This window comes from Gadus macrocephalus, chromosome 22 (genome assembly GCF_031168955.1).
Source record: "Gadus macrocephalus chromosome 22, ASM3116895v1".
Lineage (NCBI taxonomy): Eukaryota > Metazoa > Chordata > Actinopteri > Gadiformes > Gadidae > Gadus > Gadus macrocephalus.
In genome coordinates, this window is record NC_082403.1 from 13439829 (window position 1) to 13454115 (window position 14287).

Sequence of the window (14287 nt, forward strand, 5' to 3'; positions counted from 1 at the left end):
TTCTGAACGGACCTTACATTCCTGCCGTGTAGTGTATTTTATGAGGTAATAATGGTATTTTTGGTCATTGTGTTTTGTTTTGAATATATTTTACACTAGTGTTTGTTTTTCATTAAAATATTTCCTGCGTTAGGTTTTTACCTTTGTAACAGTAGGCCTGAATGTAATTTGACTCGCAGGTGCGTATGTGTGGGGGGTTTATCCAAATAATCTCTTTCAACCATTTCAATGGAGCGATGACGCAGGGACGTTCAGGGCTCTGATTGGATACCTCTGAACTTCAGGCGCGTTCCACGTCCCTTTTAAGAGCTTCAATAGCCTCCAAACCTTAACTGCAGAATTAGAAACGGTAAGAGATACGCTGCTAAGCACATCACAGACGCTGTAACGATGGTTGAACGGTTTGTCGGGACATGGCAGACGGTGGCCAGCGAGAACTTCGATGAATTCTTGAAAGAAATCGGTAAGTTAAGGCATGGTAGGCTTTTTTCCCCTAATATATAAATGCAGTTAAAATTGTATAAGTATATATGTAAGTATAACACTGCAAAATCACATGCTGTAACCCCAATGCAGGAATGGGAATGGCAATGCGAAAGGCAGCATGCATGGTTAAACCGGAGATGACTGTGAGTGTGGACGCACAAGATCTGATAACCCTCACGATGAAGACTTCTTTTAAAACAAAAGAATTCCAGTTCAAACTCAACGAGCCTTTTGAAGGAACATCAGCGAATGACAAGACTGCAACAGTAAGTCAAGGGAAAAGAAAGACAATGAAACGGTAATTCATTTGACTGAAGGGTTATTCATTCATTCATTCATTCTTTCAATGAACTTGTCTCTTTTTAACTCGCCAGATTGTTGTGACCCTTGAAGGGGGCAAACTTGTGCAGAAACAGACCTGTGAAGGCAGAGAAACAACAATTGAGAGGGAAATAGTAGATGGCAAGTTGATAATGGTAAGAGTTTTTGCACAGCGTTTCTACTTTTGTCTGTCTAATGAACTGCATGTTACGGAAATAACACATGAGCTGTTTATGGAAAGATGTGCTGGATCTGTTTAATGCCTGGCCTTCATTGTAATAGTTATAAACAAATATACCACAGTCTTTTAAGAACTACGACCACTCCCTGCACTGCCCCAGCAGCCTGTCTTACCTAGAGTTAAAGCTTATACAAATGGACCAGTGTCATCGGAGCTCTACCTGTCAATTTCAATCCTGAACTTTTCCCACACAGACATGCAAATCTGGAAATGTTGTTGCCACGCGAACCTTCCAGAAGTAGGCCGGATTGGATGCCCTGGGGGATGAAGGTTGCAGCCATAATCTGAGTCAGGGATGGTTACATAACCATGCTGTTCATTCAATCCCATGCATTGTTTTATTGGAATTACCTGCAATTATTAAAAAGAGATCCCAAAATGATTTTGTCTTCGGCTATTATCTCATGATTATCTGGCTATGACCCTCAATAAGCTTGTTTTGTTCAAACATTCAACTTGGGTGAAAAACACAGACCCCCCCCCTCTTCTGTATCATTGCATGTTTTGGAGAGAAGGGGCCCCCTATCGGAGGAAATCATTCACTAGTGTAACCTTGGAGTTTGAGGTCAAAGGGCAAGAGGGTCCTGCAGTGCTGGGCAGATCCACACCCACGTGTGTTTAAATCAGGCCCACCTGATTTACAATGTTCTATTTAAACAGAAGCATCGCCAGGTATTGGACTTTGGAAGGGCCCAGGGATAATTGAGTGGTTAAAAAGTGATCATAATTTACAACATGTATTATTCAACTGTTCTGATTTGGTGGGCAGATTCCCAATGTATCACTGCTATGCGTCGGTATTCAAATCACCCAGTGATCCACTTGCCAAAAGATAGAGTGGTGCCAGCTTGAAGCCATCACTTCCGGTCTAGGATAACACACCTCAACGTAACACAGATGTTATCTGCTTCCCTATTTGGAGTTCCGAATGAAGGAAACAAAAGTTATCTGATCAAATGCGGATTATCAAAACAGTGATCACAAACGATCGTACGGACCCAGACCCACCGTCAGCGTAACAGAGAGAGCACAACAACATACCGTCAGTATTTATGTCCTGCTTCCTCACGATGATCACCTCCATCAGCTGTGTCTGTGTTTTCCAGACCGAGCCGCCCGCCTCCCAAGAAGCCACGCCCCCTTCACAGGGCAGGTTGAAGGCATCACAGGCCATAGAGTCTGCCGCCTCTAGGGGGCGCTACCTAGTTGTGCGCGCTGGTCAACCAAAAAAAAGTAAAGAAAGACAGGCATAAAGAAATAAAGACTTCGCAAACCCTGTTTCCACACTTTTTCCTCGGCCCTGCCTTGCCAGGTGCACTTGCCTATATTGTGCGCGCTGAAGGTGGGGGGATGGGGGGTCACCTTCCCAACAAGTCAGAGAATATTGACATGCTGATTGAGCACAGTTCATTAAGTTCTCATCTATTTTGCACAACATGAAAAGGTCCAAGGCTTCAGGTCCGCAATTCAGAAGAAGAACAAAAAGAAGAGGGGAGGAGGGCCCGATGTAGATGTATGTCCATGGCCAGCTATGAGGTCACCGAGGCCCGGACCACGTTTTTTTATACACACAAATTGCCGCTATATAACTGTATAATCAGGTGTTCAAAACACTATTCCAGTGGCTGCTGCAGAGAGGAGCTCCAACTTGAAGCTGATTCAAACCTACAATGGGTCAAGAGCGACTAAATGGACTTGTGTTGATCTTGGGATTTTCAGGCAGATACCATTGGATGACACCATAGATGACTTGGCACCATGGATGAATGGACACGTGAAGGAAGTCCAGAAGTGTCCATTGTACCAGAGACTTGAACGATTTTTTTTTATCTATGCTGGTCTTCTGTTATTTTTTGTGCAAGTGTCAATGTTTCATTAATTTTTTTCCTTATTTGAGGAAACATTACGCAAGCTCCAACCTTTGTCACGGTAGGCGGAATTTGCACAGAGGTCAAATGCCATTCAAAATACTCTTTCCCCCATTTGCACAGAAAAAGCGGAACATGATATTTGTGACGTTTTGGACTGTGATTGGTTTGGTCTAGGCTGTGAGTCACACACCCCTTTAAGTGGTTGACCTGCATCCAAGCCTTAAATGCAGAGTTGGAAAAAGTTAGAGATTGTCTGCTTAGCAAATCATAGAGGCTGCGGATATGGTTGAACAGTTTGTTGGGTCATGGAAGATGGTTTCCACTGAGAACTTTGATGATTTCTTGAAAGCAATGGGTAAGATAAATTAATTTTGTATATTTTGATTTGTAATTTTCCCCAATGAATATATAATTTTCGGTTTCAAAGTTTTCCCATACAGCCTACATTGCATTCTTCTAAGCAAAATTATGTGCGCTTACCTCACGCAGGTGTTGGATTCGCAATCCGACAGATTGCAAGTCGGACTAAACCCAGTTTGATAGTGACCTTGGACCAAGGAATCATCTGCTTGAAAATGCTCAGTTCTTTCAAAACAACAGAAGTCAAGTTCAAGCTCAACCAAGCTTTTGATGAAACAACGGCGGATGGTCGGAACACAACGGTGTGTCAGAGGGGAAGGATACCCAAAGCAACGCAATTCATACGCTTGGCTGTTTGGTGGAATAACGCTTTTTCTTTTACTCCCCAGAACATCGTGACCCTTGAAAATGGCAAACTCGTGCAGATTCAGAGCTGGGACGGCAAGGAAACGACCATTGAGCGGGAAATAGTAGATGGAAAACTAGTTACGGTGAGCATTGTTTCCCTTTGTGTTATTGGCACTAAATTCATGAGCGATGTGTTGTATGATAGCGTATATTGAGAATTACACATATCCCAAATCTAACATTGGGTCTCACTCCTATTCACTCATCCTTACCTGCCGTTCCATCACAGAAATGCAAGATTGGTAATGTTGTTGCTGTGAGGACGTTCCAGAGGGAGGCGTGATTGGACGTCCAGGGTGGCTGACAGGCTCAGACCCAGAAGCACAAACATCGTTACAGCAATGGTCTGTATTATACCGCTCCTATTATTATTTATTCTATTGGGTTGACAAATCCAACATTTCTATGTTCCACAGGGATGTTCACCCCCAACCCAAGCATTGTCGTGGTGAAATAAATAACAATTTAAGGGTGATTGATGGAAATCTGATAACTTCATTAATAAAAGTTGCATGGAAAAAATATAAATGGCCTAATTTAAATGTGGGTTGGTGTGTAGTTGTTGCAGACAACCCAACGTTTTGCTGCTTCAACAACACATATTTTTTTAATTCTCTTGCGTAGACACCCTAACCCCCCCCCCCCCCCCCCCCCCGTCCATTTGTCAAATTAACATTTTAACAATAAACATTTGTTCTACAACATCCGCAGGATCCGGCCCTTTCTCACGAGCCAAACAGCACAGCTCCAGACCTGGCCCAAGCACTCGTCATCTCCCGCCTCGACTACTGCAACGCGCTGGTGACTGCATCATTTTGACTGTTAAACCTGCGTTGTAATTTTGTGGTTTTGTGGTCTTTTTATAGTGTAATACATTTCATAAAGCTTTTGATTTCTTATCAGTCAGATGAAGCCTATAAATCATTAAATCCACCTTAACAAAGCACCAAATCAAGAAATATGAGACCCTCTATTAACAGATTATGGAAAACATTGTTTTCTTTTGTTAGAATATCTTTGATGTAATAAATCCCCTTAATTTTACCAAGATAGACAAAGGGAAAGCTCAGAATGCTCAGCTACAATTTATGTGGAATAATAGAAAATCTCCAATAATTGTAATAAACCTGGATTAAGTTATGTATACACCGTGACACATCTTCGGCCCATTTACAACATATTTTCAAGGAGTAGTCATATTTTGTATATATTTACATCTTGAACGAAATGTATGCTTAAAATGATAAGAATTTAATATATACAATGTCAAAGGAAAATTAAAAATACAGCACGTCAATGATAAGGAAACAAAATAAACTACAGGCAACAACGTTTACTGCTCTTACTTAATATAAGATTATAACACAGCTCATGCATTTGCTCTAAAATGTCAATCGTCTCAAATGAGCCGCCATGCTCTTTACCAGTTCACCTGGTAAACAGTAACATGTAGATACATTCCCTACCACAAAGATAAAGATGATCATATTCTTTCACTCAGAAAGGATGTGAAGATGGTAATTAAATTAAGTATTTAACATTCAAACACTTTTTAGAGATCTATCCTTAAAATCAGGGAATAGAAGATTAATTGTTGGAAAATTCAAATAAATAATTTAGACATGGGTAACTTTTTTTTAGATTCTATTGCTGTTTTTGTCATAGAATCCAAGATTACCCTTTTAAAAACCCGTTCAACAATTTTAAATTTTTTAAATCATTCCTGTAATGATGAGGGTTGCTCGTAACATGAACATTATGCACAATGTGTTTTTTTTCCCATACATTTCTCCAAACATCAATGTCCATTAGCCCCCTCAGACAGTATCCGACTGGGCTCTGTGAACTTGGCTGTCAGCAGGTAGAACAGGGCTGGGCCGGGGACCAGCGCCAGTAACGGAAGGTCCTGGTCCAACTTGTCCAAACGGGAGATTGAGATGATACCATAAGCATGAATTATCCAATGGCTAAGCAGAACAACAAGGCGTTTCTTCTTTGCAATCAGGTTTTTCAAAGACTTGAGAAAGGAGAGAAAAAAAAAAAGATATATATTAGAGACAGGCAAGAAGTCTTGCATTGATTTGACGGATTAAAAGTATTACAATATCCAAATCTCGATTAGCTTAAAAAAATATAAACAAAGCTAGCTCATTAAGGTGTGAGGGATACCAGTTCCATTGCTAAAAAAACAAATCGATTATCAAAATCTGTATTTTATTATAAAAATACAAACACCTTTTATTAACAATGAAGGAGAGTGCTGTTACCTGAATCTCTGATGCGGACATATAAACAGCCAGGGTAACAAGCGAGAGGACGAGTATGATGTAAGGAAATGCATAATCTGTGAATGAAAATAAATTGTCTATCAAATCAAACACACATAGAACATAAGATAAACGTACTATCATATGCTAAATATACTCACACAGCAAACCACCTCCAACCGCCTGTAAAACAGTTAGTACTGGGAAGAAATACAGTGCCGCATATACACTTTTCAGGCGATCAGACTTTCCCAGACCACAGGCTATCTTCTTCACCAGCAGAGGGCGCAGTAGCATCATCAGCACCAGGCAAAATGCGTAGTAGATCAATACCATTGTATAGCTGGAGAAAATCAGAACAGTAGGTAAGCGATTATAAAGACATCATTTTAATGAGGGAAGTCATCAATCACACACACACATAAAAGTGTCTAGAGATGTTTTAATTACTCACAGTGGGTAGACAGCTTCCTGTGTACAGTGCATTGTGGTAACGTAGTCCGGACTGGGATTGTAGAGCATGGTGTACCAGTCTGAGAGCATCTGGACACGACACGAGCGGATGCTGAGCAGCCCGATGGGCTCAGTGACCAGCAGGGTGACCACGGCTGAGACCCCGCACTCCACCATAGCCGTGATGTGCTGGAGCAGAGCACTAGAGCTGAGGGAAGAGGAGATAAAGAGATTCAAAAGACAAACAAATAAAAGTATTTTATTTAAATAGTTTCCACATTGATTTAATATTTCTACAAGAACAGGTACAACATTTCAATAGATGGTGAATTTGTCTTCGTTGTTTATTTGCGGATAAAATCGGTTTTCGGATCGGCACTCTCCAAATATCGAAATCGGTATAGTATCGGTGAACCCATTATCAGGGACCCACACATACGAAGCCCTTAATCAGCCACTTTCAACTTTCCATATCTTACGAAAATGAGAAGCAATTGACATGGCCGTATAATTTAGTTGAAATCAAAGTACCAATAGGAAAACTAGAAGGGTTAAGGCCCACATTGCTACATCACTACTACGGTCTGACCGCGGGCCGAGCTCCACCTCTGTGGCCGTGGTCAGATTCCGGTGTGGACAATTCAAACTGATCCCAGGGCCCTGCATTAAACTGTCGATAAGAGTTGTTTCGATACCGATGCCAGTATCAGAAATACGTCCGATACTGCCTAAAATTAGGTATCGTTGAGCAAGCAAATCTATGCGCCGATCCGAAAAACATCATGTGAAAAAAAACCTAAAACATGGATGCTGACACTTAACTACATGACTTTTCTCACAGCATGTGATGTGGGTGGCCAACCCAAACCCAAAGTTCAACATTTCAAACGTTCCTGTTTTGCGCAACAATGCAAGCAACATGAAGGAATAGATGGACGAGATGGACTTGGCGAGTTTGGATGCTATGCTCAATTTCTCCAGCGGGTAGTGCACAAAGGGCTACTTTCACAGCGAGGTGTGTGAGCGATGTGCTGGCGAATGGTAGACATATAGTTGGACACTTTATACACTCGCCACTGCACACCGAGAGGATATCCAGAAGGATTTCCAAATGCCAAATTCATGGGACAGTGATGAAGGATTGTTTTAAGGGAACCCGAACAAACCAATGCCTTATCCCTTTTATTCTAGGGGCATTTAGTTAATATAATACGGTTAAATGCTGCTGGTCCATACCTCTTCTTCCCCGAGTACCACTCGATGAAGAACCAGTGCAGGACCAGGGGCAGCATGGCCATGAAGCCCAGGTACAGCCAGTCGTAGAGCTCCGGGGTCTCTGAGCAGCGCTCACATGCCTTCTGGAGGTTGGTTCTCTCTCCCCGAGGGCACACCTACAAGAGATGCGTTCAATGTGTTCATGTTTAAATATTTGTATTGATTTATTTTCATATGGACGTTATCGACGTTACAGCTGTTCTGATAATTACAAAGGTTGAAATGTTATGAAGTGAAAGAGCACTGAACCCTGCAGACTTCCATGATAAAATACAATATTAAATCAAAACATAAAATATAAGAAATATGTGAAAGATTTGTGTGAAGAAACTAACATCTTTTTAAAGTTCGAACAAATTTTCTAGCTTGAAAAATGTTGGAGCAGTTAAGGTCGAAAGATTGTAGACAAGATTCATTATAAGAAAGCCAAATAGCTCGGCATTCGCTTAATTAAAACATATGAATACAATCTTTAATAAAGAGGCAGTAGAGCATTACTGCTTGTCCTCTTCTTCCAAAAAGGCCTGGGTGACTGAAGGTGAAGTCAGAAGGAACAACTTCCCCATGTTTAAACAGGTCCAGTTCATTGAGACGTCCTTTGAGCAGAGGATGGATGTTAATACTCACGCCACACTCCCGCTCCACCGACCCATTGACCATCAGCCGTCCACAGTACAGCCCCGGGCAGGAAGAGCTCATCGCCACCACTGGAAGGATTTAAATCAGTGATTAGGAAGAACATCTGGGAAACACTGCAGATATATCGTTTGATAAGACAATTGTCAGACAGAATCAATCATAGTCAATGATAAACACCGCATTTGGGACCAGAGGAGGATTCTGAGTATACAATGTGATGGTAGCGTCTGCCTGCAAAAATTGTTCCTTTATTAATGCACTTTATATATCAATTTAGTCTTCTAATTCATGATGAAATATATGGAATTTAGTGTTTTTTTAAGAAACCTATGGTTGAAGGAATGCAAATTAATCAGAATGGAAATTGTATGTTTCCCCTTCAGCGTTTCCCCTAGATTATTTTGAAGCAGTGGTACTGTGAGTTGGTAACCTAGCAACACTAGGGGGGACGGGGCATGCCCCCCGGAAGACATTTTTGAAAAATAACTCTTTAAATGGTTACTTCTGGTGAGATTTTTTGGGGAAAATGTACAGATTGAGCTTCCAAATACGACATAACAACCAACAGATTCAAGGTATCTGCTGAGACCTGATCATTGTGCCTTCAACTTGCAGGGCTCCAGACTTACTTTTTTCGCTAGGAGCACTGTGGCCCCTAACTGAACATTTTAGGGGCAACACCAGAAATGTTAGGGCCACACACGGCAAATCATCATGCCAATGTGATTTTCTATTTTTTCCCCAGTATTACTAATACATATTTAGATAATAAATGCAGAAATTACAATGTGCGGTTTCAAATTCAGTGTCACAATTTATTGTGATTCCCATCTATACAAAGGACGCTACGCCTCCTCTCTGCCCGCTCCCCTCTCCATTGAGAATAGAGCAGGCGTGACAAACGCCTCCCGTGTGATAAGCCCTTTATGGGACATCAAGTCCTGACCGGGTTCAGGTACCCGCGAGGACGCGGGTTTCGCGATTGACTACTCCGGTGCTGGATATGTTATTCAGGAGCGGAGGAGTCAACTAAAACCATCAACAGTGGATGATGTGCTTTTTTTTCACAGCAATCTAAAGCACCAGGCCAAACACCACATAATGTAATTTCCCATGGCTGGCCTCTCACTGAACAGTACTGTCCCGATCAGTAACTAGCTTGGGCGAAGAGAGCCTACACCAGCTACTTAATAGTCTCACTACCCTTACTTACAAGCGCTACTAAAGTAATACTTGACAAAATACAATGTGCTGTATCTCTTTTACTCATTTTAAACTCGTTTTGGAGAGTGTTTAGCAGGCATTGATGCAGGAAGCACAGAGAAAACAGAGAGGAAGAACAGAGTGGGCAGAGAGAGAGAGGAGAGACAGAGAGGAGAGAGTAGAGACAGAGAGAGGAGACAGAGAATGGACAACCAGTGAGAAGATGCAACACAATGTGAAGTAGTAAATCTAACATACTATATCTAGTATGAAAACCTTGGGAGCAGCAGCAGTTTACATATTGTGAGCAATGTGTACTACACATTGCTCACAATATGTAAACTGCTGCTGCTCCCAAGGTTTTCATAGTAGATATAGTATGTTATATTTAAATGTATATTATTTAAGCTAACACAATAAGTGGATTTAGAAGTTTGTCTCGCAGCATATCAACACCGTATGTTGTGCGTTTTTAATAAAGGCACAATGTAGCCTAAGTAATGTTACATGTGACATCTCCGATACGACATTGGACAGTATAACACGGTCATTTTCCATAATACGTCACAACCCAGGTAACAGCCAAGTAGACTCTCTTCTCGATGATGTACACAAAAGCATTTTAGACTCGAGATTAATCTAAAGTAAATGTGTCTCTAAGAGACACATTTAAACGGCACACAAGGACCCAGCTGACACATTGTTTTTAGCTTCTAGAAATGGTGCTATCGATGTCGACATCCTTAAAGAACTTTATACATATCGAAGTAATCTCCATGTTTCAGTTCAGAGCAAAGCATGTAAAACTTACCCATGTTTTGACTTCAATTGAGCCAGATGTGTACCCTGTTGTGTCTTTGCTCCAGTGATGGATGTGTTGGGTTACTGCTTCTACTTCCTTGTCTTCCTCTCGTTGGTCTTAATTGGCCGTTAAAAAACATCCTATTGCCCCAATACCGCCGCCAACTGGACTGGAGTTCGGTAAACTGCAAAAAATTATTATATAGATATATGTACGTATTTATATTGATAATAATCATATTATAATCATAATAATAACAATAATACATATATAATATATAAGACAAACCATTTCCATAAGGGTGCACTAAGTAAAAAAACATTAATATTAGGTAATGCAATAAGCATTTACAAAAAATGTATTAAAATATAACTAATGGTGTTCATGCATACATTATTTAGTATGGTTATGGTCAGGGTAAAACCTAACAATTTAGTTTTATTCAATGGAGTTAGAGTCTTCCCCTAACTCCCCTTAATATACGTAGGGCCTACTGTATTCACCTTTTCACCCAATTATCGTTAACATAAGTATAAGTAATAAGTAGCATGATAGTAAAATACTAGACCATTAGTTAACTGTTATATAACTATTAGAGAATGCTTATATGGTACATTGTTAAAATTGTCTTTGCCTGAAGTGAATGCAGGCAATAATGCGGGACAAGCCCATGAGGCGATGCCTAGATAGGTAGCCTGCATGAAATATATATTTTTCTCAAAGTTAAGTTCAAGACTCGTTGGGCTGCGCTTGCGTGAGTATTTACCCCTAAGCATATGCGCCGGTGAAAGATTTGATGCTGGTCAAAACAGACTTTTAATTATGTGAATGGTTGGAAAGCTCAACTATTATTTTCCACTCTTTTGGAGCGTGCAGCCAACAAGGTAGGCATTCTGTTTTCCTTGTCTGAAATTACTTTGGTAAATGTCATCTCACATGCTGGCTATTGTTTATGTAAGCTTACATGGTTTCTATATTTTCTCGTTTATATTGTGTGTGTATAGCTTTTACAATGGATTTGGAGAGTAGGATAAACAAGTAACAAAAGGCTACTTGTGTCTGCCTGTGCTTCGAGGGAGTTATGGTTTGCATGCTTGTTCACAGACTATGTTCACAGGCTGCATGTGTTGCGGTTGATTTGTTGTTTTCTCGATGTCACTCATCGAGAAAAAAAACACATCGATTCGTTCACTCAAGTCATGTGTAGCCTATATACATGACTTGAGCGAACGAATTGAGGTCTGTCAGTTCATATTTAAAATTACATTTAGTTTCCGATTTTGAATAGGCCTACTTAAAAAAAGGAAAACAAATCAACATGAAAGTCACATAAAGTAATAGTTATTAGTATTTGCGTAGGTAGCCCTCACCATGGTACATTTTGTTGGTGCATTTCATTTTGTGGGCGACAGAGGGCAGCACTGTTTCACAGATATTGGATTTTATTATGCAAGAGAAAATGCACCTCAGATCCCTTGATCTGAAGTGCTTAACTGGCTGTCTTCATTTGTTTCAGGCTCTGCGTTACTAAACTCCCACATTAACAATATACTAACTAAGGGTTGCTGTAGAAATGATTACGTAAAATAAATGAATCATTATCAGTAACATCATCACACATTATTATGTCATTAGCCAAACAGATGTTGTGGTTTGTGGTGGTAGCTTGATTTATTACAATATTTGGCGATGCACTAGAAAGATTACAATTGTTTGTTGTATTGTGAGGTGTGCAATGGCAATAATAATTTATAATTTATTTATTTATAATTCCTTGATTGAATGTTCAGTTCACCAGGAGCTCTGCAATGATGTGGGCCCTCTCCCAACCCAACATTACCATATTTTTGCAAGTGGATTATGCCAGCCTGAGACACAGAAGTGCAGAACAATACACTTTTTTGAAGAATATCCTATACATATATATTTAATCTGGTTTATTCTCCATAGGCCTCTTGCATGTCCGATTGGCCCATTCCTGGCTCCATGCGCGTGGGGCTGTCCTGGTCCCCAGTGGAACGGCATTTTCCACACCATGAAGCTCAGGTTGGAAGGTGTATTCAGGTGCACATAATTGGCCCTGGTGACTTCTGGCGGGTTTAGATTGTACCTAACATCCTCTTTGGCCGGGCCCCAAGTCTTGATGGTTGAAGGGGGTAGAGGTGGGGGCTGCTAAACCCTTCGAGGAGCCGTGAATGGGTGTCTTTCACTAAGCTTTGCTGGATCAAGCTCAATCGGGTGAGGAGTTTCAGGGTTACGGGTATTGCTGTGCACAAAAAATTCCTAGAGTGAAAATGGGCTTGTGAATTTATTTTAATAAAATAGCACTGAAAGTTAAATTATTGATTTTACTTAAAGACAATGTATTCATAAAACGATAAAATATTTCATCCGTAAATTTATTTAATTTAGGCAAGAGCTCATTTAGATTTCCCACAATTTGCAGATGAGCTGATATGCTCATCGGAGCTTTGTCTTCTGTAGATAGACATTTGCATATAAACCTACTGCATAAATTTAGAAGCGCCACAACCGGCCGTGCACCGTGCCCTGGATATTGGATATTGTCTTAATCACGATGACAATATCCATTCTTACTTGCAAAAATAGAGATAATAAAGTGTAAATATATATATATATATATATACACAATATAATGAATACAAGTATAAATGGAATCAAAAACTTTTTGGGACGCCTCCAGAATAACAAAAAAAGAATACAATCACCCTATCTCAAAACATCATTCTCGCTTGTTCTAATTGCCCTATTAAAATATTCTGCCTTAAAGATGTGTCATATCGGAGGACTTGAGCCTCATTACAGAGCACGCAGCAGCCAATTATCTGAGCCTTTCCTTGTGGGAAGTCAGAGCAGCCAGAGGAGGCTTGCAGCGGGGACGGGTCTGGAGCCAGCCCACTCCCAGCCGGGCCTCCACCGTGTTAACGCGGCCCCCGACGCAGACAGGTAGACACCCTCTCCGGGTGCCCCCTTCCCAGTTCCCATGCCCCAGTCAGATGACAAAGCCTGTGACCTTTACCTGGGTAGATAATGACTTGTTCTTGTCCTGGGGGGTGGGGGGGTTCACCGTGGTAACCGTGGGAGCGAGGCGTCTCCAGGTTGACATGTGACGGCCTGTCGGTGGCAGTTAGAGTCTGCACTTCAGCCACCTCAGAAAGACGTGTTCTTCATAGACGAGACACAATAGATCTCTTTTGTCTGATCTAAAAAGTAAAGACAAAGCAGTGTGAGCTCGGACGTTGTTTATGTGTGTTTGGGGGATACTGTGTTTGTATGACAGTTGTAAGGTACAAGTGCCCGACCTAAATGTACACATCGTTTACCACATTTTGGTGTAGGGTATGGATTGTGGAAACCTTTTTTTTATGCATCGATATGTTATTTACCCAAAAATAACACCATTCAATGAAAACTCTTTTATTGTTCCATCCTTTTCATATGGTCGTTGTGGTTCTCCGTGACTGTAAATGCCTTCACAACATCGTTTAAGATGTAGTGGTTGTAATGTCGTGCACACGAGCCCACTTTCCCTCTCGATAAACAAAAAGAAGTGTGCGATAACAGCAGTAGTAGTGGGGAGTAGTAGGGGTCGTGAGCATGTTGAGTCTGTTAGAGGGCTGATCAGACCGAGAGGGCGAGCAACTCCGAACCTTGAGGGGAAAACGGCGGCGGATGAATGTCATTGTTTGGCCAGAGGGCGAGCGGGGAAGGTTGACTTGCTGGTTTGATGTTTCGAGTTGCCATAAGTAGTCAGAAGCGAGCTATGTGGACAATAAGCTGTGGAGGACTGTGTTGGTAGACAAGGGGTGTAGGAGGAGTAGTAGGCTCATGGTAAAAGGGTTATTTCAGAATGCAAAAAGATAACAATCCTAATTGTTCTACAATAACAATTGCACTGGACTTCTCTGGTGGCTTGGTAGATGTCTTGTATTTTATTTAA

The 14287-nt window shown here is 41.0% G+C and overlaps 2 protein-coding genes across 3 annotated transcripts in view; one reads left to right on the plus strand and one right to left on the minus strand.

Annotated features, from left to right (window-relative positions):
• The first annotated feature begins 303 nt into the window (after positions 1-303).
• fabp4a (fatty acid binding protein 4a) lies at positions 304-5021 on the plus strand. Its single transcript, XM_060044147.1, has 10 exons — positions 304-463; positions 577-752; positions 861-962; positions 1243-1286; positions 2136-2256; positions 3181-3274; positions 3409-3581; positions 3669-3770; positions 3917-4031; positions 4399-5021. Exons 1-9 carry the CDS (start codon positions 391-393, stop codon positions 3968-3970), a joined length of 939 nt encoding a protein of 312 aa, XP_059900130.1. The 5' UTR covers positions 304-390; the 3' UTR covers positions 3971-4031; positions 4399-5021.
• Positions 4507-14287, minus strand: part of jkamp (jnk1/mapk8 associated membrane protein) — a 230892-nt gene continuing 221111 nt past the window's right edge. Inside the window, exons 1-7 of one of the 2 annotated variants that reach the window (XM_060042967.1) lie at positions 10336-10470; positions 8310-8389; positions 7644-7798; positions 6409-6615; positions 6116-6297; positions 5955-6031; positions 4507-5704 (exon numbers count right to left, since the gene is read on the minus strand). In XM_060042967.1, the coding sequence (XP_059898950.1) occupies positions 5486-5704; positions 5955-6031; positions 6116-6297; positions 6409-6615; positions 7644-7798; positions 8310-8389; positions 10336-10339 (924 nt within the window). In that variant the 5' untranslated portion in view covers positions 10340-10470 and the 3' untranslated portion in view covers positions 4507-5485. Of the gene's footprint in view, positions 5705-5954; positions 6032-6115; positions 6298-6408; positions 6616-7643; positions 7799-8309; positions 8390-10335; positions 10471-14287 lie in introns of those variants that run through there. The other variant, XM_060042969.1, reaches the window with a different exon arrangement.

What these genes read in the sequence shown, in the direction of transcription:
- fabp4a (XM_060044147.1), top strand. Translation starts at nt 391, where the DNA reads ATGGTTGAACGGTTTGTCGGGACATGGCAGACGGTGGCCAGCGAGAAC. An exon ending in TAGATGGCAAGTTGATAATG is followed by an intron (nt 963 to 1,242) that starts GTAAGAGTTTTT and finishes TTTCCCACACAG; the next exon opens with ACATGCAAATCTGGAAATGT. An exon ending in TGATTTCTTGAAAGCAATGG is followed by an intron (nt 3,275 to 3,408) that starts GTAAGATAAATT and finishes TACCTCACGCAG; the next exon opens with GTGTTGGATTCGCAATCCGA.